Source organism: Lepisosteus platostomus, chromosome 13 (assembly GCF_059453375.1).
Source record: "Lepisosteus platostomus isolate fLepPlt1 chromosome 13, fLepPlt1.hap1, whole genome shotgun sequence".
Taxonomy (NCBI): domain Eukaryota; kingdom Metazoa; phylum Chordata; class Actinopteri; order Semionotiformes; family Lepisosteidae; genus Lepisosteus; species Lepisosteus platostomus.
Genome location: NC_142623.1, coordinates 17,212,039 through 17,236,571, shown reverse-complemented (window position 1 = coordinate 17,236,571; position 24,533 = coordinate 17,212,039). Strand labels below are relative to the sequence as shown.

The following is a 24,533-nucleotide window of genomic DNA, read 5'->3' as shown; positions in this document are numbered from 1 at the left end:
TACAATGTGGTGTGAAGACAACAACCTCACCCTCAACGTCAGCAAAACCAAGGAACTGATCGTTGATTTCAGGAAACTGCAAAACGGACACGCCCCTATCCACATCAACGGGACTGAAGTGGAAAGGGTCAGTAACTTTAAATTCCTTGGCGTCCATATCACCGAGGACCTCACATGGTTTCTCAACGCCACCTGTCTGATCAAGAAAACGCAACAGCGCCTGTAGTTCCTAAGACGGTTGAAAAAGGCTAAGAGATGTCCCTAGATCCTCACTACCTTTTACAGATGCACTACAGAAAGCACACTGACAGGTTGCATCACAGTGCAGGTATGGCAACTGCAGTATTGCTGACCGCAAAGCCCTACAGTGGGTGGTGAAAACTGCCCAGTCCGTCACTGGGGTTGCCCTCCCATCTATACAGGACATTTATGACAGACGGTGCTTGAGGAAAGCTCTAAGCATCATCAAAGACCCCACACACCCCTGCTACAGACTGTGACTCTCTACCATCTGGAAAACGGTACCCGGAGCATTCGGGGCCGGACTACCAGACTCAGAGACAGTTTTTACCCCTGCACTATCAAACTACTAAACTCCCAGCCTCTCTCACTCTCACCTCTCAACGATGATTTGAACCTCACAGTGCCTTCTTTCTTTCTTACCAAAAACTCACACATTGAAATCTACCTCTACCATACATGTCAAAAAGCTCACTCCCCATAATTTCTATCCTTTATTTCATTCAGTTGATGCATGTTATTGCACATTACCTGTTACCTTTTAGTTGTTTTGCACATTGCCTGTTGTTGTTTTTGCACACTGCCTGTTGTTGTTTTTTGCACACTGCCTATTGTCTCTGTCTTTCTTTTATTATACAATTGTATTGTTGTTTTTTTTGTACTATGTATTGTCTGAGAGCTAGCTAAATGGCATTTCGTTATACCATATACAGTACATGTATATGAGTATAATGACAATAAACTTGAACTAGGATCTGCCCACTTTCTTACAGCTTCTTCCTATTCAGGGTTGCACAGGAGCCAGAGCCTATCCCAGCAAGCAACGGGTGCAAGGCAGGGTACACTCTGGATGGGATGCCAGTCCTTCACAGGGCACACACACACAGACACACACCAGGGGTGAAGTTTCATCAGAATTCACATAACCTATCAGCATATTTTTGTGACTGTGGGAGGAAACTGGAGCACCCAGAAGAAACCTCTCCAAACAACAAACTCCACACAGATAGGAATTGATCCCAGAGTCCCCAGCTTTGCAAGGCGGCAGTGCTATCCACTTCACCAGTGTGCCACCTGCTTCAGCCACAACTACAATAAAGATCCCTTCTTCCTCAGACCTAGGGTCCTGCTGGAGGGTGATTAGAGCAGGTCAGGAAGTAGCTTCTCTCTTTTGTAAAACCCTGATCTGTGTATTTAAGAGATTTGCTCCACCTAGTCATACCATTGAAAGATTTATAGTTTCACACCTCCGGTCCCCTGCTTTTTTGTATGGGTTTGAGGGGGGTAGTTTCAGATAACCAGATAACCACAGGAGCCATTTTTTTCTTGGTAAACAATAACCAAGGGCCCTGCAGTTCCTGGTGTTCTGTTTTGTAACCTAGCAACATCATCAGCCTGGTTGCCTGGTGTTTGATGGGACACTGCGCCCTGAGGGTTGTGTTTTACTGTAGTGCAGCTTCTTGGCTTTTGTTTTTTTTGGGGGGTTGCTTTTGAAGTGTTAGATGCAGTATTGGGTTGGCCACACCTAATCATGGAGGGCTGCTATCACATAAGGCAAGTTAAGTCATGCGAGTGTCGATCCATGTGAAGATGGGAAGGCCAGCTGTGGTCCTTCAGAGCTATAGGCTGTGGGTGTTCTCATCTGAAATTCACTCTCATCTACCTAAGTGATTAACTCATTTGTTTTAGTAAACATCACAATGTGGTGCGGTGGCTCTGTGGCTAAGGATCTGTGCCTGGAAGGTTGCCGGTTTGTATCCCCTGACCGGCAGAGGAATCCTACTCCATTGGGCCCCTGAGCAAGGCCCCTAACCCCAACTGCTCCAGGGGTGCCATATAAATGGCTGACCCTGTGCTCTGACCCCAAGCTTCTCTCCCTGTCTGTGTGTCTCATGGAGAGCAAGCTGGGGTATGTGAAAAGACGAGAAATTGTATATGGCCAATAAAGTGATCTGACCTTATGGTTTAGAAACTAGTCATTTCTGGGTGACCCATGACCCACAAAGTTAGTTGTGCGTTTGGTGGTCTTCTAGACTGTATTTGCCATTCCCTGATCTTCTCTGGGGTCCCATTAAAACTACCCCACACACACATACAAGGTTTTAAATTTAAAAAGACGCATGAGCAGGATTTAGCGCTCACGAGGCGGGAAAAAAAAAGAAAACATTTTCTCAGCCTGGCTTATCTGAGAACATGCAACACAGGGGGGACCAAGGGCTGATAAGGGCCTGGGTTGCTGAAAACAGGCCTTGCAGCACTGATAAGGCCAGCCCCTTGGGTCACATCACTTCCCAGCCACAGGCAAACGCACCACACACACACAGATGGGCATGTATTGGAACAGCCTGTACCTTTGAGTGTGTGTGCAGGGCTCCTGCTGATCTCAACAAGAAGAGTCCTCTGATGGTGGTCTGGAGGTGGTCTGGGGAAGGATAATAAACTGAATCAATATCTTAATTCTTCCCCTAGACTCTCTTGGTGTATCTGTGGCTCCTACAGCTATTCATGTTATCTCTGCCAGCTTGCAATCTTGCTCTCTCCGTTTCAATTTGAATGTCAAATTCTCTTGGGGCACAAACACGGGCGGCTCTATTAACCTGAAGCTGCAGAAGAGTTTCTTTACAGTATATTCTGCAGATGAGCAAGACTGAATTTCTCTACAGCTAGTATTCTGCCCGAAGTGCCCCTCTATCTTTCTCTGAACTAAAGCAAGTGCAAAATAAGATGGAAACACGAATACACTGTATGGTTTCATGTAACATTTCAGAACGAACATTGGTCAAAGTACACCAGTATCCTAACTTTCCTTATCCAGCGCACCTATCCACCATAAAAGGTGGTTAAACAGGATGCCTCGTGTATTTCTACCGTGCTGGACCCCGCGAGTGAAACAAGATTGTAGACGCTTCTGTCACTGTTGTTGCTCAGACTTTTCCATAAAAACCCCGGCTTCTATTTTGTGAAACAAAACAAAAAACACGTAAGTAGTAAACTAACCCCTCCCAGTAGGAGCGGGATGCTTTAAAGCCACTCCTTCGTAGTAAGAGTGGGAAGAAAAAAACGTTATTTTGCACAACGTGCGAGGTCGGCGGTCTTATCTGCTGCGGCTCACGCCCCCGTGCCTATCTCGCAGTGAAGCTGGCCGGCTAGCAGGTTGGACGCGGATTATGGTAGGCGAACGGACAAGTGCCCCCACTTCACTGGCGCAATGAAACAAGTTAAAACCTTCAGAAACGTGGTATTTCTTTTATTCCTTCTTGGTAAAACGGCTTCCCATGATGTGAGCGCTCGGAATATCGATACCAAAGGTAGGACAGCACTAGTCTCTCTGTCTCTCTCCCTTCTCTGTCCTCCCGGGTTTTTGGAGTCGCGCCTTCTGCTTTCTCTGCTCACGGCCACCGCTCTAACACAGTCCATCACACTAACACGAGGGGAATCTAGATCTGGGATTGGAGTTTTTTAAACCAAATAATTATTTGAGACGTTTTTTTTTTGTTTGTTTTAAAAGACGTTTTTTTTTTTGCTTTTTCCCCCTCCAATGTGTTTTCTATGCACAGAGGGAAAAAAGACACCTGTAATGATGGTCTGGCCCGTTGTGTGTAAGGCTTCAGGTCTGGATTATTTTGTGTTTTTAAATAATATATACCAGAGCCATAGCGGTACATCCTGGATTCCTTTAGCGTTAAACCGACTAGAGACGCGTAACTCCGGTCCGTCATAATGGAGCAACTAGAATACAGTACCTCAACCCGACAGTTAGGAGTCTAGCCTTACCACTGCGCTATACTGCTGAATACGTATTGTCGAGAGTAGCCGATTTAGGATGGAGAATCCGTGTCAGTTCAACAGAGTTATAAACCCCACAATCTTAGTGTTTATTGCAATGCAACATTACCATTTGAAAGAAAACTTCACTGACGTATGGATGTAATGTGATGTATCTTTTAGGTCTCGAATCGGAAAAAAAAGTTTAAATGTACTGGACGATCAGATGCCTATTTATAGAAAAAAAAATACATCAAGGCTTCTGGGGAGTGGTCGATTCGTTTTCTGGGCTCCTAACCGAGACAAGGTGTCAGCCCTTTAAAATGACGAAAAGTGTTTTCATATGTCTGGGTTGGTGGACAAACCCGATTCATACAACTTGACCTCCCCCCTCCCAAAAAAGTCCTCTTATCTGTGTGGTTAGTGCCGTAAACAGCTACCAGCACCTTCAACTTTTGTCTTTTGAATCCCTGGCCTGCAGCGGCGCTGTTGCTGGCGGCGGAACCGGAGAATCCGAAGTGTTTCGCCGAGACGAAGCAGGATCTCACCTGCTTTTGGGATGTAGACAGTGGCGGTGGAGGAGCCGGTCTTTACGGCTTCACCTACCAATACGAGTGAGTGGCTCCGGGGCGTCTGGGGAGTGTTCTGGGGTTCCTCTGTGTTTCTCTCGACGGCTTGGCTCTAGAGACTTCCTTGCAGCGTGAGCTAACCTCGACGTTCCTCGTTTGTCTCTATGCGAACAGCACGTACAAAGCGACACCTGCGTATCACCCAGAAAGAGGGTCTGCCCCCAAAAAGTCAAGACTGTATCACCAGGTCTTGGCAAGGGGATTTCATGAAATAGTGAGAACAGATGCAAACAAATGCTCCTCGGAGGAAGAGCCACGTTTGCTGTGTAGACCATGGAGTTTTTTATATGGATTTGTGACTTTAAAAATGGCGATAGAGGAATGGCCATACTGGAAAATTGTATTCTTTGTCAGAGCCAGGTAAAAAGATCTGGGAGAGCTCCAGGAGCCCCAGAATCTCAGCAGCGGAACCCACGAGAGGTTCCCCTCGATTCAGAAAGCCATATTGAATTAGTGTCCTGACAATCAGCGCCTGTGTGTGTGTGTGCTGTGTCTAAGCTTCATTAACCGAACACCCCCAGGAGCGGGAAGAGCAGGAGCTGCAGCCTGACCTCACACAGAGAGGGCAACAGGACCCGCTACATGTGTGAGCTTCCAGACATCTATCACTTCGCCACCCTGGACATCTGGGTCCACGTCGGCGGCCTGCTGCTGTACAACAGGAGCCTGTTCATCGACCAAGTCTGTGAGTGCCTGGGCCTGCACTTCTCTCAAGATCAGGGCGCCTGTTGGAGCAATCGATCGGCTTAGCAAGTAAGGTGTCAATGAAGCATAGTGGTCTCGGAGGCCTGAAGGGTATTCTGTTTTTTTTTCTCCCTAAAATAATCTCTAAATTACTTCATTGAACACTGCTTGCTTAATTGATCATAGCTGTATTGCCCCAGGCTTTTAGATATTCATGATTTAAGAGGGTCCTGTGAAACCTGCTGGACTGCAGCTCTCCAGGACCAAGATTGGAGACCCCAGTAGCAGAGATGGGTGTGATTGAGGAAGGTACTGTACCCAGCAGTGTTAGATTAGGTGGTGTTCAGGTGTATTTTGTAAGCTATGTAAATGTGACCTCAGTGCAGTTGTTTTGGAGGGTCATGTGATTTTGTTTTAGGGTTCCTGGGGTCCCCCCACTGTGGTCCTCAGGGTGGGCAGTCCTGGTCCTTGGGGGGGGGGGCAGCGTGACTCAAGTGTTGGTATCTGACAAGCCAGGAGAGGCTAGTAAACTGGTCCCATTAAGCCACTAATGAGCTGATTGAGCTCGACGAGAGCTGAGCTGGAATGCAAGGCCCCCCCAGGGGCCCGCCTGCTTCCTGAGGGTAAATGAGACCCTGTTTCACTCTTTCCTTTCATTTCAACAAGTGGCAGATCCAGTCCAAGCTGGCTGGCAGCGTTCTTACTTGTCTTTTCCCACCAGCAGCTGGTAGTTATGGCCTCAGAAACAGAAGCAGGTGATGTGGATTTTCTCTGCCGCACAATTTGCCCTATTCAGAATGATTTGAAGACTGGGATGAAACCTGTAGCTGCCAGTAGTGGGCGCTCTAAGTTAAAGGTCTCTCTTCAGTGTCGGAAGTGACCATTTTTTTCCCGTTTTCCCTCTGCCCCAGTTCTCCTGGATCCCCCAGCCAACCTGAGCCTCTCCCGGCTGGAGAATCCCCGCCAGCTGTTGGTGCGCTGGGTCCCTCCGGAGCTGAAGTACATGGAGAACAGCCTGATGTACGAGGTCAGCTTCTCGGCAGCCGGCTCCGGGCTGCGCAAGGTCAGCAGCTTCTCCTTCGTGACGGCCTGCCTTGACTAACGCCCCCAGATGGGCCCGGTTTCTCTCTGCAGAAACGTGCCATTGTCTATAGGCATGAAAGGACCATCAGACATTCGCTCGGCTGCATGGCTGGTTCTGTGTTTAATTAGATCTAACGCCTTTCACCTTGATGCCCCAACATGCTGTGTCCAAACAAAAGGCCTAAAAAGATGGCCAAATTCCCTGTTGAGAAATGTCGAAGAAGAAAAGACGCTGTGTTTTAGAAGCACAGAAAAGCATTTTAAGTCCCGTCGGTTAGCATGGAGCAGCGAATCCTTCAGCTGAAGGGCTGCAGGCCTGGATTTTGAGAGTCCACCCTGCCGTTGTCCAACGGCTCTGTGTGCAAGAGTCCCCATGTCCAGGCCGCGGTGCCAGGCTCACCCCTTGTGTGTTCCCTTGCAGACGGAGCTCGTGAAGGTCCAGACCAGCTACCTGCTGAAGGGCCTGAGGCCGCGGACGGTGTACGAAGTCCGCGTCCGCGTGAAGCCCGATGGCGAGACCTACAGTGGTTACTGGAGCGCCTGGTCTGATGCCATCGCCACGGAAACATCCCCCGCCGGTAGGTTAGGCCTGGCGGGTGCGAGCCGGTCCAAACCCGCACGGGCCTTTTGTCTTCCTGCAACGCGAGCTCAATTCCAACACGCTAAGGAACGCCATTTTTTCTTCTGGGTCGTGTCACTTTCTGAGTACCTAAGGTCCAGCTGGATGTAGGACATGGATTAGGGCCACAGTTAAACAGTTTGGGGGTTGCTGCCTCAGCATGAAGTATGGCATTTGTGGTCAGGCGAAACCCAAGGGAGGGGCAGATGTGACTGTTTAATCTATGTGCTCTTGTCTCTCCAGAGGTGGACCCCCTCATCCTTTCCCTCTGCTTGATCATCTTCCTGATCCTTGTCCTGCTGTCTCTCCCCATCCTCCTCTCCAGCCGCAGGTCAGTGTCCCTCTCCAAATTCCTCATGCAAGAAATTGTATAGGCTAATCAAGTGATCTTATCTCCCACCCCGGGCCTGAATCGTGTGGTTACAGCTCCCAGCACTCTCCTAGGGGTGACGGTTTAACACGGAGTTAGCCAGGCTGCAGTTCTTACAGATCTAGTCATGGGGAAACGAGGGTGATAAGACTGAGAAGCTGGAAAGTTAAGCACATGAAGAGAGGAGCTTTCAATGAGAAGAGGCTGTGAGTACCATCTGTGTGTAAACAGCATGGAAATGCATTTTAAACCAAGAACAGGCGTTGCTTCTTTTCGCAAAGGGTGGTGGGAGCATGGAACGAGCCATGCAGCTGTTTTGCTGAAGCCGATACCCTGGTTTCTGGATGAGATCCTCGGTTCAATGAACTACATCTAACTTATTCTAGATGAGCTGAATGAGCTCCTCTCTCTTTCAGCCATTTCTAGATCAGTTGGCACCTAGTAGAAGCTGAATCTCAAGATCTCATCCAAGGAGTGGCCCCTGGTCTCAGTTAGCACTTGTATCTCAGGGTCCCGGAGGTAATTGATAATGATTAAGAACTAGATCAATCCTGACCAGTTTTTGGTTCTTAGAGGGAGCCCAATTCTTTAAATTCAGAAGGACGCATATACCAATAATGCAAATTAAACATATTGTACTGAAAAGCTTTTTTTCTTAAGATGAAGATTTGCAATCTTTGTGTTTGTCTCATTGGCAGGTCACTCAGACTTTAATTTCTGAGCCAGGACTTTATTTCAAAAGCCCTTCACTGAGCGTGACCAGGTCTCAGTCAGTACTGCTCTGTGAAGGCAGGCTCCTGCTGTAACTGTAAATGTGGAAGCTTGCTAGAGTGCACCTTTAAGAGTGAAATAGATGGCTTGCTCTTTTGTGTAAGATGAAATTCTACATTTCAAGTCCGACCATCTTCCCTGCCACCCCAAATAGAGTAAAAAGGCTGAACACATTTGGAATGTGCAGTTAGCCCAGTGCAATTTAACTTCAAGATCCAGGGACGCGATTAGGGAAGGTCATCATCCATCTTCAACGTGACGGCTAGAATGAAGAACCAGTTTGCCTCCTCACTGATTGTATCCTTCTCTTCTCCAGGTTCTTGCTGAAGAAAATGTGGCCTCTCATTCCCAGTCCAGAAACCAGATTCCCAGGCCTGTTCACAGTCTACAAAGGAAATTTCCAGGTACAGATCACCAGACGACGTGTACAGATCACCAGATTGCAGGTTTTTACTGTCGAAAATAAAAAACATGGTTTAACATGGTTATAATACGGTTTTACTATTGTATCCTGTGCTATTTGTTACATCAGGCTCTGTTTATTTGACCCTTTTTTGGTTTGCTCACTCTAAATCGGGAGTGTCCAATGCTGGTCCTGGAAGTCCAGTGTATCTGCAGGTTTTTATTCCAGTTTAGCTCTGATTTTAGAGTTTAGCTCTGAGTTTAGACTGATTTAACTAGGGCAAAATACCTGGGTGTCCCAGCTCTGCAGGTGCTGCTGCTTTTACACAGGCCTTGACACACTGCGGACGCACCTGGCCCCCCGTGATCAGACACCCTGCTATAGTTTCTGATGCCTGGGGGGGAGGGTCGTTTTTAGGCACAGCTCAGATTTTGCTCTCCACTTGGGTAAATGACTTTCATTTAAAAACTCAAGCTTTTCTTGTGCTTGCAGTGTAGTGTGTTGATTTAATGATGGCACAGAGGCCCCACCGCTGGAGCAGATCTGCTCTGTTGTTGCGGTGGCGGTCCCCTCGTGGCCCCCTGCTAAAGCATCGCCTGTGTGTCTCTCCAGGAGTGGCTCGGCCAGAGCAACGCCAACCTGTGGTGGAGCCCCGCCTTCTTCTACATCGAGGACCTGGCTGCCCCCCTGGAGGTCCTCTCCGAGGTCAAGCCCATCGCTCACCCCGGCGGCGGCATCACGGCGCCCCCCAGAGCTGGGCACCCGCTCCCGCAGGAGGAGGACAAGTGGGAGGGGGGCGCTGAGGGGCAGGGGCGAGGGGAGGCTCGGCCGGGGCCGGGAGAGCATTTGAGGGCTCCTCTGTGTGACCTCTGCCTTTTGGGCTCCCCAGAGTCCCCGGCGCCCCGTACGGATCAGCTGTGGCCCGCCGAATCGAAGGACGCCTACGTGATCCTGAACCCGAGCTTCCTTCAGGGGGATCCCCCGCAGGACAGCGCCCAGCGGGATGTTTCAGAGGAGGAGTCCCCCTTCCAGGTCCTGTTCGCCACCTCCGAGACCAGCGCCCCCACTTCCTCCTCCGACCGGGGTTCCCTTGGGCACAGCTCCGGCTCCGGCTCCCAATCCCGATCGGGAGACCGGCTGTCCTCCGGCTCCAGTTTCGACTACGCTCTGTACGACCCCAGCAGTGCCCTGTTGTTCCCCCAATCCTGGACCCCCAAGAACCCCAGCTATGCTTACCTGACAGTGGCCGACTCGGGCATCTTTATAGATTACGTCCCCATGGGCTCGGCTAGCACCGAGGGGCTGTACACGAACTTGTACCGCAATGACATCTGCCAGCCCGCAGACCAGCTGCCCCGCCTCTACAGCGCCGTCCACGCCGGGTGCTGACCGGCGGGCAGGACACTCGGATCAGTGCAAAGACGATGCAGGGTGATCCACGAGAGTGCTCCCCTGCCCAGAATCTGCCCGTGACAGCTTGGGCACAAGGATAGGACAGGGAGCCAGACTGCTCCGCCGGTCTCGAGCTTTGAGCTCAGATGGACAGACCAAGATGGAAGATGTACAGATGTGAGAGACGGGCACCCACACCTTCGCTCCAGTGGGAGCAAAGACACGAGTCTCTGTCAAAAAGAGGGCAGTTCATTTAGGGATTGAGGAATTTACAAGTGGCAGTTTGTCTGCTACAAAACCCACTTTGACAAGATAAACACGAACTGTAAGGAAATCGATGAAGGTGAGCTTCATCCCTTCTGTTATAGAGAGTTTTTATTTTTTTTATAACAAATCATGTTATTTTTTTTGTCATTTTATTTTTACATTCACAGCAGGGTTGTTTTGTATCATCACGTGTAGTCCTTCAATGTTGTTTGGCGCCTCGCAACGCAGTGCCCTTCCTCATGATATGATCGCACTCGCACATTATTCAAAGGGGACAGAACACCAAGCACAAAACTGAGCTGGCACAAACCTCATCTGCATCTGTAGCTTGGTGGTGCCAGACATGCAGCATATGGTGCAGATGGCGGTTGTTTATGACAAGGAGGTCATGTGGGAGAAAAGGCCTCTCTTTCTGATTTCTCTGAGGGTTGTGTTCGTTTTAATCTGGTAGGTCTCACCAAGGGTTCAGAAAAAAAGAGGGACTTGCCAGATTAAAAGGTCAAAAAAGTTAATAAAAAAGATTCTTAGTAAAACTGTCAGAGGTTCCTTATAGCCTCCGCTAATACTTAGCCTCAAAATGGACAATTTAACTTGTGGCTACGTGTTATAATTTTACTTGTGGAAAAACAGCAAATCTGATCAATGAAAACGCAACCCAAAACCTACATAAATCTCCCAGATCTCTAAGCTTCCCAAAGCAATACGCTCTCATCTCCTGCTCCGCTGGGTTTGTCCCCAAACGATCACTGCCAAGCCTTTCAATTTTCACAAACCGCTGACCTCAAACTCGTAAGGTGAATTGAACACAAACAGGTGTTACTTGGGTAAATACATGAATCGTTCTGCAAACAAAAGCAGGAGTGTACCTGCATGTCTGTTCAAAACTGCATGGCTCAGGCTACTCAGCTGTTTTATTTTTTTATATCTAAAAATAAAAAAATGGTTGTACTTGAAATAAAGTTTCTGTGAAATAATTGCCTAGAGGGACTATTTGTTAAAACTGTACAGATAGAAACTTCAATATGGAATGGAAATAATTAGCTTTTCAAAAGCTCATACTCTCCTTTTGTGTTACTGGTGCCAGATGTCTACACTGTAGACCTGAGCTCTAATGCTTGTTAAACTGGAGGTTATAAGGATGTGTTTCAGTTAACAGAGTCTCTTGGCACAAGAGCGTGCGGTTGTGTTCTCTAGAAAGATAAAACTGTATCTGTTGCGCAAGCAGGAGACCATGTCCGGCTTATCTGCGAGAGAGGGAGGGAGCATATTGTAAGTCCAGGGAGTGTGCCTTAATGAAAAACAAGGTCAGCTTCAGAAAGCTGAATTTCTTGACTGTGGCGCCCTCTGCCGGCGTGCTGTGGCACAACAGTCACAGAAGTGGAGCTTATGGGGACAGAAACCACCACTGCCGCGACCTAAGACGAATCGAGCAGTCTTTATTCAATGCTTTCCCATCTATGTGGACAAAGCCTTTATAAGGCCTCACAGACACATCTGCATGAATGATTCCTTTCTGGTTTCACCACGCAATGATCTTGACATTCTTTTAACCCTTTTCAATATGCATTGTTTTTATTTCTGTGCAATTTATGCACGTCACTTGGTTATTTCAGTACAAAAGCAGAATGACGTCTCACAGTGAAGACCCAGGTCCAATTCAATATTGAATGCACAGTAATGTTGTAGACGGAAAGGCTGAAATCCTGTGCCTGCTGTCAGGGTATTCACGGATGTGTTGTCTCCAAAAAAATGCATTAAACAACACTTTGTAACTTACGTTTCTTCTCTTCAAAGACACTCTCTTAATCTAGCAAGCAGCAGTTACATTGCCTTGCTCTAGTGGCACTATATTTAAGACTTGGTAGAGAGTAAATCCTAAATATATACAACTCTGTCTCAGAAATGATGACATTATCTGTTAAATACCCCTGGCAGGATAATCCAGTATCTTAATCATCAAAGAGAGAGACACATTGGTGGTGGCAGAGGGGTCTGTATAGAAGAGTACTCAATGGTTATGGCTTGTAATGAGCAGAGTAATCGATAGAAGGGTAGTTTTAAGAATGCGCTGGATGTTGAGCTGTTAGTTAATTTCTCTATTTGAACCACAGTGAATCTCTGGGCCAGAGCTTATGCAGGTGTCAAGGAGTTAAGCCACGATTCCAGAGACTGACTGATGTCAGACCATGCTGATGTATGTTAAGTTCTATAATATATACAGGGTTAATCAAAATGTCGTCAACAAGTATAAATGTCAATTGTCTTACTAAGGTTTTGTTTTCTCCTCCACAGATGGTGAAGGATTGTAAGGTAACTGTTAGAAACTCTGACTGTTTATTACAAATTAATTACATGGGTTACTGTGACAAAAAAGGTTTCAAACAAAAGCGTAAATATCAAATTTGTCGACCGCATTTTGACTAACCCTGTATTTTCCTTCATCTTTCAGTTCAAGGATCTAGTAGCTCTTCAGACGAACATATTCAACTTCAACAAGCTCGGGAGGACATTGCTGAGGAAATACAGAGAGAACTATCAGGTGAGGCATCGCCCACAGAGCGCATACCGATCGTTCTGTTAGAAATAAAGAAATGAAGCCCGACCCCCTCTGTGTGAATAACAGACGACTCAAGTACACTGTAAGAGTTCTTTTGGACCCACATGGATCTGAAACTTTCCCAGCCTGAATGTACGACTTGGTTATTTCATACTGTGGCTTTTCCAGGATTATGGTCCAGAATTCCTAGCCTGGGAATCTGCGCAGGTGAACCATTTTAGGCTTCTATTTTCAGGTGATGGAAGAGAACAGCCAGGAAAGTTTGGAATTATCGATCAGGAGCTGGCTGCGAACAGGATGAGAGGAATGTGATTTTTCATATAAACCGACTTCTGAGTCTTGTCTGTTGTTTTTGTGCTCGACTGCCCTGTTTGAATAGCCTGCCCACACACAACAGGACACAAAACCCATAACCTCCTCCAAAATCCAAAAGACATTTAGGCCAAGTAAGTGAATAAATGTTTTGTGCATTTCCAGCCACAAGGGAATCTCATTCCTGGCTCTTTTCTGGGATTGGGGTAAACTCCATGGCTCCGCTTGGGGTATAGACCAGCTCCCACTGGCGTCCCAGTCCAGAGTCCCGTCCTTCCGTCTGCTGGAAACCGGAGAAATAAATCCGGCACGCTCTTGTCCCCGCACAGCTGGCGTCTCTTCCCAGCGTGCACCTGACGGGGAAGTAGCGCTCGAAGACGGAGAGGACCGAATCGCTGCCCGACGCCTCGGCTCCGCGTTCCGGGTGGGTATCCAAGGACACAATGAGCTGGCACTCAGGGGGGGGGTCTCCGGGGGCCCCGGCGCGGGCCCGGCTCAGGAAGGTGGCGGTGTCGCACAGCAGGGCGGAGAGGCGCGCGGCCATCTGGTGCGCCTGTTCGCCCTCCCCTCCCCAGCACAGGTAGCGCTCCAAGCCGTCGACGATGAGGAGGGAGGGCGGCGCGCCGGCTGCCTCGTGCAGGCACGCGACGTCCCGCAGAAGCTCCTCCGCCGTCCGGGGGTACACGAACTTGATTTTCTGCAAATGCATGAGGGGACATCATGAGATGAAAGCGCTAAATAAGTGTAAGAAATAATAATGGTAATAATAAAAAGAATAATTATTATTGTTGTGGTTAGGAAATGTAGGTCAGCACGGTAGAAGAGTGGTGAACACTGCTGCCAATAAAGCCCTGGCTTCAATTCTGGACCTGGGGTGCTGTCTGTGTGGAGCTTGCATGTTCTCCCTGTGTTCATGTGGATTTCCTCCAGGTGCTCCAGTTTCCTCCCACAGTCCAAAACCATACTGATTTTTTTTTTTGATCAAAGTAAACTTTATTTCAAAGAAAACATCTCACAATAAGTATAGATTCCAACAAATTTCTCAGTCAGGTGTCCATTATCATTCATTGCAAGTGGATGAAGGGTCCAGATTTGCACAATGAAAGAGTCCCTCCTAGCCCTACCGTAAGCCATACTGATAGGTTAAGTGACTTCTGGGGAAACTGGCCGTGGCGTGAGTGTGTATCTGTTTATGTCTGTGTGTGCCCTGAGACAGACTGGCGCCCCGTCCTGGGTGTATCCTGCCTTGTGCCCATCGCTTGCCTGGATAGGCTCCAGCTCCCCCACGACCTTGAATTAGAGCAAGCAGTGAGAACATGGCTGGATGGGTGACACAGACGTGTACGTTTGGTGAGACTGAGCTATGGCCCCAGAGGACAGAGACTGCTCTCATCTGCTCAGTTCCAGGGTGGCTCCAAGGAGGCTGGAGACTGATGCCATCTGCTTTTCTGTCTCCAACGGCTTTTTTATTAAAATATTTAATAGACTGAAGACAGAAAAACCTATATTGAGTGATTTAAAGATACTTAATACACTGAAGACTGAAAACAGACTGAAGACAAAAAAGATTTAATAGACACAGTCTATCAGTATTTAGTACCCGTTCTGCGTTCTGTAAAAATCAAAATAAATTTGAGAGTTCTGTTACAGACGTGGGTAAGAGCCGGTGTTAATCATTTCAATATCCTTGACTACACAGCGTCAAAGTGAAGTTTTATGCCCCCGTAGACATATTCACGGTACCTACTTTCAGGCTAGCGGGGTCCAAGCCTGCCCGCGCTTCCATCAGCGGAGCAGGGAGGGTCTGGATCGGAGTGGGGCTCAGAAAGATGACCTTCCGCCCCAGTTCGGAAGCCGCCATCACCGCTGTTAGAAACAGAAGGCACGTCTTGCCACAACCCCGGCCCCCCAGCAGGATACAAGACAGTGAGCGGGTTTCTCCCTCGGGAGGAGAAAGAGAAGGAGACGACTCGCGTCCCCGAGGACTGTAGCGATCGAAGACCCGAATCAAGAGTTCTGCCATATTGCCATTACCATGGAAACAAAGCCGACAAGGGGGTAACTTCCTGTCTCCGCTCGGTCCGAAAACAAACCCACACGTGAACTCTTCCCGCGCTGTGTCAGGCCCCGCCCCCGAGCTGTTATAGGGCGAGATGTGCGTATGTCAGGTGTCTTGAGTTCCCATTGGATAAAAGAAACGTAGGATTAAACCGCAGCACCTTTTACTTGAAGACAAATCCACGACACCTTGATAACGGAGATTTTAAAGTCCAAGCTATTTTTGACATTTAAAAAAAATGCAGTTATCTCGTTGATCTGTTGAATCTCTCTGGTTTGATTAAACGTAGCTCCTTGCTTAGGATTGAAAGACATTAAATACTTAAAGTTTTTAACTTTATGGCCAATTACCAATTATGGCCTCCTAATAATCCCCTTCTATGAATTGGCTACATTACTCTGCTCTCCTCCCCACTGATAGCTGATGTGTGGTGAGCGTTCTGGCGCACTATGGCTGCCGTCGCATCATCCAGGTGGATGCTGCACATTGGTGGTGGTGGAGGGGAGTCCCCATTACCTGTAAAGCGCTTTGAGTGGAGTGTCCAGAAAAAGCGCTATATAAGTGTAAGCAATTATTATTATTATTATTATAAAGTTATCCAGACAGACTGCTTTAAAAATATAATACTAAGAAAAGTCGGTTTCGAACTTTTTGTTACTCTTAGCGTGTGCTTGCGTTAAAGATAAACGTCGAAGAAGAAACTAATGTTACAGCCTAACCTGGCACAAGGAGAAATAGCGTGGGTACAGCAATTCTAGAGCGAAATGATTCGATTAATCAAAAGATAAAAACAGTGTGTGGCCTACAAGAGTATTGTAGCGCTCTCGGCATTTGCCACTTTTAAAAACAGTGCCAGGGGAATTGGTTTTGTCCCATGCTGTTCTTTCAATTTTGTGATTACACTGAATATGTGTACTGAAATAAAGTAAAAAGAATAAATGTATTGCCGCTATCCAATCATTTTTCTGCAAGCAGTGTTTCCGGTGAGGTCAAGTCGCATGCCTTGACTATTTCCGGTAAGGTCAGAAACATACACACAGCTGTTGACCAAGATGGCGCACATGAGTGCCGAGGAAGAGACGTCTCTAGACCAGGAGGCTGGAGACCAAATTTCGGCGATTCTGCGGCGCTGTCGGGGACGTCCTCGCCTCACTGACACGGACCGAGCTAAGAGGCGATTGGAGTCCCGGAAAAAGTACGACGTGCGGCGAGTGTACCTCGGGGAGTCGCACAAACTGTGGAGCGAACTTCGGAAGCGGACCAGTTTAAGCGACGCCGGACTAGCCGAGTATTTAATCCTGCTCGACTCGATTTATGGCGAGAGGTACCAGCAGAAATACGGCGGGTAAGCCCTTTACAAAAAAAAATATATTTTTATTCTTGTGAGCAGAACATGCTTCATTTAAGGATAAGCTTACTAAATTGTACACGACCAGTACTAGTGCAAAGCTAATATTCAGTTTAATAACCCGGTGCTCTCTCGATCAGGTACTTTGGCTGCTAGCAATATGATAATTTATTTTTTCAATAAGTATTGTCTCATTATAGTCTTTTTTTCTGCATAGAGAAGTCTTCACAATCAGTCAATTCTAATCTAACCTTAGTTGTTGTGACAGTGGTATTTTGTCCATCTGTGCTATTACTGTAGATGTCTTGGCTCAGATGGTATGTTGCAAAACACATGGATTTTTAGTTGATCTGAAGCGTAATCTAGTGATTTTCAGATTACCCTACAAATGCACTGAAATATTTCGCCTAAATCCCTCATTCACGATTGCCGAATTTTGACTCACCCAGGAAAAATTGCTCACTGATATTTTCATATGTAACTTCTGCAGTACAGCTATAAATGTTCTGTAAAACATTGCTAGAGTGAGCCAAGTAATGTCCAAACTGCATTGCACGTTGAACCATTTCTAATTTTACTGAGTTTAATCTTATTCATTTTGCCTTGCTGATCAGTGTGGGTTTTCTTGTGGTATTTTAACACATTAGTCTGTTCAGATTTCCAAAGAATGAGGTAACAGGCTTGAATTCAGCAGCTGGTACTAGTACAGGTGTTTGCATCTTATAAAACATGGGTTGGATTAAAGTGCTCTGTAGTGGGAGTCGGATTAGTTCCACAAGCTGTTTTGATGCATCAGATGTCAGAAAATGTCCTACTGACCTTACAGCAAGGGGATAGGAAAATGCAATGACCTCTTTGAATTATTTCAATTACTTACTGCTGTCTAAACCAGAGCCTGTATCATAACCCTCTTCTTGTCTTTCAGAAAGAAGCTGAGTGCGGAGTTTTGTGTCAAACCAAAAAGGGGTTAGTAAAAACAGTTGGTAACAAGAGGTAGTTGAACTGTAGAAATGTGCTAAAGCCCGTTACTGTTTTAATTTGATGTCTGCACGTATCCCGTACTTTTCAGTAAATATTTTCTCGTTTTTCCAAGTAAAAGCAAACTGCTTTCAATGAGCGCATTTCAGTGCTAAAATAGTTCATCTTTTTTTGTAACATGGTCTTGAAGCTTTTTAGATAATTTGAGTGGCTGAAGTGAGACAATAATAGAAGCCCTGTACGATTTGCACATTGTTCTTAGTATTATCAAGACACTCCTATTTAAAATAATATCTAAAATAAGCTACAAAGACCTATATTTAAGCTGTTTAAGATTTAAGCCCTCCAAACACCCTGCATCTAATCTTGTGACTCTTGAAGCATTAATCCATCCATCCATTTTCTAACCACTTTATACAGTACAGGATCAATGAGTAGCAGGAGCCAATCCCAGCAAGCTCTGGTTGCAAGGCAGGGCACACCCTGGACGAGACACCAGTCCGTTGCAGGGCGCACACAATAGCTCACACTCGCACCAGGGCCAACTTTGCCAGAAGCCAGTTAACCAATCAGCATGTCTTTGGATTGTGGGAGGAAACCGGAGTCCCGGGAGGAAACGCAAGGAGAACATACCAGCTCCACACAGATAGCACTCCAGGAATTGAGCCATGCTAATCAAAGGTGTTTGTGGGTAAGAAGTAGAGAGACCTAGTACTGACAGTGGTGCTGTGCGCTTTACTGTCTGTGCCTGTGTCCCCTCAGGGAAGAAGAGCAATGTGAACTGTCTGAGCAGTCTGGTCAGCTGGTACATGGAGCACCAGAAGACCTGCCCCCACGAGCCCCAGCTGCACGCCCTCGAGCCTGTGCTGGGCTTCTCCACCACGGCGGTGTGGCAGTGCCAGGCCGGCCACGGCTACATGCAGCACCTGGTCTCTCCCAGCAAGGATGCCAGCGAGTCGGAGAATGAGCCTGAGCCCGACACGCCGCCATGTGACAGGGTGGCACCCTGCACCAGGAGGAAAACGGCCTCTGCGTGCCACCTGGGTGAATGGCCGAACCGGTTAAAGCCGATGCTAAAAGCCAACAATAATCAACATTTCTGCGTGAACATCCTTCGTGGGTTGACAGTGACGGTTTCTTTCCCTTTTCTCCTGCCGCAGACGCCACGGAGACGGCCGAGGAGATGTCGGAGGGCCTGCAGGGCGGCGATGGCGAGCTGGCCAGAGCAGAGCCCATCGCGCAGGACAGTCAGGGGCCTCCGCCGGGCCATCCCGGCGAAGCCAACTCCCCGGTGGCCAGGTCTCTGTGGAACATGGAGGTGGTCTTGGAGGAGGGGGAGGCCGTGCTGGAGGGCAACAAGGCCGGCGAGCCCCCTGGGCAGCCGGAAAATGCGGTGGCATCCTCGGAATCGGGTCCCGGAGCTCTGGGCCGGCATGCGGCGGGGCCAGAGGAGGAGAAGGGAGGGGGCGCGCTGGCCGCCGAGACGGACTACGAGTGCATGGTGGTCACGGCCGCCCTCACGGACAGGGCAGTCAAAGACGGGCGAGTTGGGGTGGCTGAGGACTCCGAGCGGGATCCGTCCCACCCTGCGCCCCCTCCTCCCCCCGCCACCATGCACATCACCGGCGGCGGGGAGCTGTACGACCAGCAGACTCTGCAGACCGTGGTGGCCAGCTGTCAGATCCCCGACGCCCAGGGTGCCATTGAGGGATCCCAGGTAGGACCCCCACCCAGGGCCTTCCCATTTCCCTCAATCAGAGCTGGATCCACTGAAACGAGGCAACTCGAAACGTCTTGGCCTCCTCTTGTTCCGGAGCTCGTAGTCGACACATCTTCTTTAGTGGCTCGCTCCCTCTTCTGATTGCATGCCTGCTGTGGAATGTAAGGAAGGATACAAACAGGAGAACTTTAGCCCACTTTTTTCTGGTTTGCTGATTGATATGAGGATCTCATGCATGCTTTTCTTCTAGGGTCCCTGGCAATGTGCTGTAATAACACTACTGGGTATCTTATATTGCCCAGATTCCTATAATAATCCCTGTTTAAGCCTATAAGCCTATGTTCTTTGATTTAATCAGTGATCTCCTTGATTCACTGTTGGTCCTAAAATATCCTTCTGTTTAAGCTCAGTATTTTTCTGGGTTTTGTAACTGTTTGTACCAGTCTTGGACTGCTGATCCGTCCCTCCCACCTCAGAGTGGGTTTAAATATTCTGTTTCTACGGGGAGGGGGAGTGGTGACTCTGCAGTCAGTTTCCTTGTTTCTCCTGGCAGGTGATCATCATCACAGGCCCCAGCTATGAGGCCCTGACCACAGAGGGCCTGCAGCTGAACGTGGGCGAGAGCGTGGGGGAAGAGATGACCTGCACGGTCATCGAGGGGGTGGCGTATAACCAGGTCTGCGATTCTGGGCTTGGGCACAGGGGCGTCGTCCAGAGCTTGGACACTGCTAGAGGTCAGTCTTTGGCGGTCGTCACCTTGCAGCTCCTTTGTGTGTTTATGTAGATGAGATCTTTATCTTTGCTGCCTGTGTGCCTAGCTGCAGGTGTTTCAGTTCACGGTGTGTATTGAAGGCCAGTGTGCAAAGAGCAATTCTATCTTTAAATAAGATGTTCAACCTGCTAATGTGAGTAGCCTAGGCAGAAAGAACAGAATTAGTAAAACTATAATGGGATACAGAAAAGGTGAACAAGCAATGAATGTATTGGGAGAAATCATATGAGCTGTTAATTTATCCTAGTGATGGGTGGGTTCAGATCTAAATTCTGCAGTTTTGTATCAACAACTGGTCTGAGAGTAGTCTGTAGACTATATAATCCCTGCTGCACAGATCTGGTTTGTTGATTCTCTTTATCAGAGCCTTTTAACAAACCTGGAGGAAAATCCAGTTAAAATAGAGAGGATATAAAAACAGTCTACCCACCCTTATTGAGATTTCAGCTTTTGTTGATGTAAAGGCTGAAATCAAGACAAATCATTTCAGACCTTTTTTCACCTTTAATTAGTTCTCGTAACCAACAATATTCAAGCGACAAATAATAAAAATCAAAAAAACTTTCAATGCCTTGGTTGCATAACTGTGCCCATCCTTTTAACCTCACATCTTATTTTTTAGCAAACCCAAGCTAATGAATTTCTGAAAACGGTTGTCTGTCTGTGCCTGTTTCTTAAAACTCCAAAATCTTTTTGGAGACGCTGCTGGACTTGTGTGGTTATGACGGAGGGGGGAGTAAAAATGTGGCCTTGGCGCTTGCAGCTGTCGGCAGCAGGCAGGAGGTGCACAGTAACCTGGAGCTGGAGGGCCTGGGCGTGCCGGCTGAGGAGAAGGAGATCCAGAGTGGGCTTCAGAGGTGGGTAACGTCCGGAACAGGCTGTCTCTCTGATGTGGATGAAATCGATGCCCCGGTTTCTTTCAAGAAGTGGCTGGTTGTTAAAGACCCTCAGATCGCTTTGCCAATGGCACCCCAACAAACCATATTTCTAGTTTAGAGATGAGTGACAAGGCAGGGGACTCTGGGTGACCCCAGCTCAGGGCTGCATGTCTCTCTGGGATATCGACTTTGTGCAGGAAATCAATTAAGAAAATGGCTTTCAGACAGTGCCAGGGCAATCTCGTGCCAGGGATCAAGAGTGAAGCAGACATGCTTTTTAAATAGGCTGTTATTCTTCTCCATCTGGGTCCAGAGAGAAGGAGTCTGGCTTCTGCTTACTCTTTGATTTTTGTCCGACATAAATATATGACCTATTTAGCTTTTTCAAAGGCAGGGTATTTTTTTGATCCGCCATCTTGATGGAAACGTTCAAGGGTGCTGGGGTTGCCCGGCAGGAGACAGGGGATTCGGGTGGCGTGTGTGCCTCGGGGAGTGGCTTGTGTCTTGGCCTGTGGAAGTGGTCCGACCTTGTTCCCTGTGCGGTTTGTTGCAGGTCCAAGAGGAGCCGGCGGGGGCCCGTGATCGAGGCGGACGGGATGCTGAAGATGTTCCACTGTCCGTATGAGGGCTGCAGCCAGGTGTACGTGGCCATCAGTAGCTTCCAGGTGAGGAAAGTGAAGGCGCATGCACTTCCATCGGGCTGCCTGTCACTCCCCCTGGGTAAGGGGGAACCTTATTTTACGCACAAGTCTGTGATGCAAAATTATAGTTTATAATTAGTTGTTTCATGGGTGTTATAATTAATAATAATTCCTTACACTTAATAGTGCTTTTCTGGACACTCCACAAAAAAGTGCTTTACAGGTACTCCACTCCACCACCACTACCAGGATGATGCGAGGGCAGCCATAGTACTTCAGTCTTTTCGCCACACACCCGCTATTACTGGGAAGGAGAGCAGAGTGATGGAGAAAGTTCATAGATGGGGATTATTAGGAGTCCATGATTGGTAAAGGCAAGGGGGTAATTTGGCCAGGACACCAGGGTAACACCCCTGATCTTTTCTGTAGGAGTTTTAATGACCACTGAGAGTCAGGACCTCAATTTGATGTCTCATCCAAAGGATGGTGCTTTTTATTTTTTACACTGTTGTGTCCCCGTCACTATACTGGGCCATTAGGTCCCACACGGACCGCAGGGTGAACACCCCCTGCTGGCCCCACTAATACCTCTTCCAGCAGCAGCCTTAATTGGTCCCAGGAGGTCTCCCATCCAGGTACTGACCAGGCTCACACCTTGCTGAGCTACAAAGGGCTGCCAGTTATGAGTTGCAGGGTGATATAGCTGCTGGCTGCTGGGTTATATCACTATGTGGTTTTAATTGCTGTTTTTTTATGGCTGAATCTTCTCTAAAAACAAGTCTGTGGTGGCTCTTGATTGGGGGGGGAGAGCAGGGTGAGCCCTGTAATCTCAGTGTCGTTAGTTCCAGCTTCATGTCACAAGTAGATTCCTGACCGGGATGCCACAAGCAGCAGCTTGAGAGTTTGAGCACTTCTGGGATAGGACTGGGATCAGGCAGAAGATGGTTACGATCCATTGTTTGAAAGAGATATTGCACTGGGGATGAAAGATTTCCTGTGTCTATTAGTATTTCACCTGGGGACACAGAGGTGTCTCCCGAATGGGAGTAGTGTGAACCCACAGTGAAGGGGGTGAGGAACAATCCATAATACACATTGAAGTAGTTCAGGTGGGGAGCTGCGTCAGCTTGCGTAGGCTGCTGTGTGAGGCACCTGAAGAAGGATCCACAGCCGAAATGTTGTTTTCTTTCTTCTCTTTTCAGTAAAGAATAAACCTATTACTTGTTCCATAATACACATTGCTTTCTTTGCCACCCTCTGTTTATAAGGCGATTCGATTTGCCCCCAATTAATTTGTTACTTAATTTGACTAGTTTTTCAAACCTGTTGCAATCAGTGGTACTGATATTACCAAACCAGCATGTGAGACAGTATGTTAATAACACTTGCAATAAAAGACTTTATTTAAAAGTGTTGAGGTGGTTCTATATACCTTGAAATGGCTTAGTTTCCTTAGAAAAAAGAATGTTGAAAGTCTGTGTCAAACATATTAAGGCAAATACATCCACTATTGAGCTGAGGGTATGTTAGTGCCTCCGTGCTCTTTTCTATAGAGACGTTTGAGAAATAAACCTGTTTTAAAAACTCCACTGAACTGCGTTGTCAACAACAGGAACTGTATATAAAACTAGAACTTTCACCCAGGCACCCATTTATAAGTGACAGACCCTCCAGAAGCAGCTTCTTGTGTCCATACTGGACGTCTGACCCACTTCCTGTACCCTCCTCCCTTTCAGAACCACGTCAATCTGGTCCACAGGAAGGGCCGGACGAAGGTCTGCCCGCACCCTGGCTGTGGGAAGAAGTTCTACCTCTCCAATCACCTGCACCGCCACATGATCATTCACTCAGGTAACCCCAAGAGCACCCGCACAGAGGCATTCATTACAGTGCCCTCGACGTGGGTGTGTCCTGACGTTTCTGGGGTTTGTTCCCGATCCCTCCAACCCTTAGTGGGAAATCGATTCCTTTTGTGTTTTTTGTCACCTAAACCCTGACCCTTGTGTTTGCACTCATGTTTTTGTCTCGCTGCTGGTCCTATAGTAGTAATCTGTATTGAATGTTAATAACCTTTCAGTGTTTTAAATATTTCTGTCACGTACCCAGTCAAGCAGTGCAGACTAGAGAGATTCAATTCCTTTAATCTGTGTGTTCCAGCCATTTCCTTAAGACCAGGAACAGCCATCCTTTCTCTTCATTGATCTGATGTTTAACTTCTGTGGAACTTTGAAGAAGTCTTAATGAGATTCTTGGATGGCTAAATTGCTATCTTTCAGTGATGTCAGATCTCGCAAGCCTATTCTGAACTTTGTTTTTGTGGTTCGGATCTTAGGCAAGCTTCCTGGTGTTGCCAATCAGTGGGGACAAACAAGAAAAGAAGAATAAAAGTGCAAAGGTCTATTCCATGTTAAAATCAGGTCTTGTAGTTCCTTGTGTAGTGCAGGTATATGAGTTCCTGTAAAAACGCAGTCCTGCAGGTTTTATGGGTAAACTGAAAGGGCAACTGCAACACTATTTTAATTGTTGTGGGTTAGAAAGAATCGGAAGTTACTGTGTACATTTTACTTTTATTGAAGTTTGAAATGTACTCATCACATGTAAAACCATCACAAAATGACCAAAATAGACCAAATTTCCAGGTATGCACAGCATCATATTGCTGTAATTGTCTGCAAATTCAGAAATGAGACAACGAAACATTCGGTGAGATGATGTAGCTCTATTACATTGTAAACAAGCAGGCTTGTTAATCCATCTCTTTGAATCCAATACAGATATTAATCTTGATTTTGGGATGGTTTTGCCAGCAAAATACTACTTGTTAACTCTGCATACAGATCACGCTGGAAACTTTCTGCAGTGAAATGACTGGTACGCAACCTGTACTTAATTCGCTTGTACATCCCATTACATTAGTCATTATAGTTACTACTGAGCAGGAAGGGCTGGTTTAAGTCACAGTTGTCGCACACCCTCACTTTTGCCCGTGGTGAGACCAGGGGTTTGTGACAGCAATGGCAGTCTTGCAGTACTTTCACAAAGTTC

The 24,533-nt window shown here is 47.4% G+C and overlaps 3 protein-coding genes across 6 annotated transcripts in view; 2 read left to right on the top strand and 1 right to left on the bottom strand.

Moving 5' to 3' along the window:
- The first annotated feature begins 3,289 nt into the window (after nucleotides 1–3,289).
- Nucleotides 3,290–13,953, top strand: epor (erythropoietin receptor). 2 transcript variants are annotated; one of them, XR_015926031.1, is made up of 10 exons: nucleotides 3,290–3,548; nucleotides 4,487–4,619; nucleotides 5,156–5,319; nucleotides 6,230–6,381; nucleotides 6,823–6,979; nucleotides 7,264–7,351; nucleotides 8,478–8,565; nucleotides 9,177–10,299; nucleotides 12,673–12,762; nucleotides 13,422–13,953. XR_015926031.1 is itself a non-coding variant. In XM_088603595.1 (8 exons), the coding sequence occupies exons 1-8, from the start codon at nucleotides 3,449–3,451 to the stop codon at nucleotides 9,951–9,953; spliced, it is 1,659 nt and encodes a 552-aa protein (XP_088459721.1). In that variant the 5' UTR covers nucleotides 3,290–3,448; the 3' UTR covers nucleotides 9,954–11,197. The 2 variants fall into 2 exon arrangements, 1 of the variants encoding a protein (XP_088459721.1); XM_088603595.1 differs by lacking the exons at nucleotides 12,673–12,762; nucleotides 13,422–13,953 and having other exon boundaries at nucleotides 9,177–11,197.
- Nucleotides 11,765–15,115, bottom strand: swsap1 (SWIM-type zinc finger 7 associated protein 1). Its single transcript, XM_088603596.1, has 2 exons — nucleotides 14,840–15,115; nucleotides 11,765–13,789 (listed from the first exon to the last, which is right to left on the bottom strand). The coding sequence occupies exons 1-2, from the start codon at nucleotides 15,113–15,115 to the stop codon at nucleotides 13,271–13,273; spliced, it is 795 nt and encodes a 264-aa protein (XP_088459722.1). The 3' UTR covers nucleotides 11,765–13,270.
- Nucleotides 15,013–24,533, top strand: part of znf653 (zinc finger protein 653) — a 22,277-nt gene continuing 12,756 nt past the window's right edge. For all 3 annotated transcript variants that reach the window (XR_015926030.1, XR_015926029.1, XM_088603594.1), the window contains exons 1-9: nucleotides 15,013–15,150; nucleotides 16,173–16,496; nucleotides 17,425–17,465; nucleotides 18,240–18,521; nucleotides 18,638–19,194; nucleotides 19,751–19,931; nucleotides 20,733–20,826; nucleotides 21,401–21,512; nucleotides 23,225–23,339. Coding sequence is in view for 1 of the 3 variants with exons in the window: in XM_088603594.1 (XP_088459720.1) it covers nucleotides 15,128–15,150; nucleotides 16,173–16,496; nucleotides 17,425–17,465; nucleotides 18,240–18,521; nucleotides 18,638–19,194; nucleotides 19,751–19,931; nucleotides 20,733–20,826; nucleotides 21,401–21,512; nucleotides 23,225–23,339 (1,729 nt within the window). In the remaining 2 variants the exon portion in view is untranslated. The remainder of the gene's footprint in view (nucleotides 15,151–16,172; nucleotides 16,497–17,424; nucleotides 17,466–18,239; nucleotides 18,522–18,637; nucleotides 19,195–19,750; nucleotides 19,932–20,732; nucleotides 20,827–21,400; nucleotides 21,513–23,224; nucleotides 23,340–24,533) is intronic.

Coding starts and splice junctions, on each gene's coding strand:
- epor (XM_088603595.1), top strand. CDS start 3,449: ATGAAACAAGTTAAAACCTTCAGAAACGTGGTATTTCTTTTATTCCTT. Junction 6,980..7,263: donor CACGGAAACATCCCCCGCCG/GTAGGTTAGGCC, acceptor TTGTCTCTCCAG/AGGTGGACCCCCTCATCCTT. Junction 8,566..9,176: donor TCTACAAAGGAAATTTCCAG/GTACAGATCACC, acceptor GTGTCTCTCCAG/GAGTGGCTCGGCCAGAGCAA.
- swsap1 (XM_088603596.1), bottom strand. CDS start 15,115: ATGGCAGAACTCTTGATTCGGGTCTTCGATCGCTACAGTCCTCGGGGA. Junction 13,790..14,839: donor TGGACCCCGCTAGCCTGAAA/GTAGGTACCGTG, acceptor ATGCATTTGCAG/AAAATCAAGTTCGTGTACCC.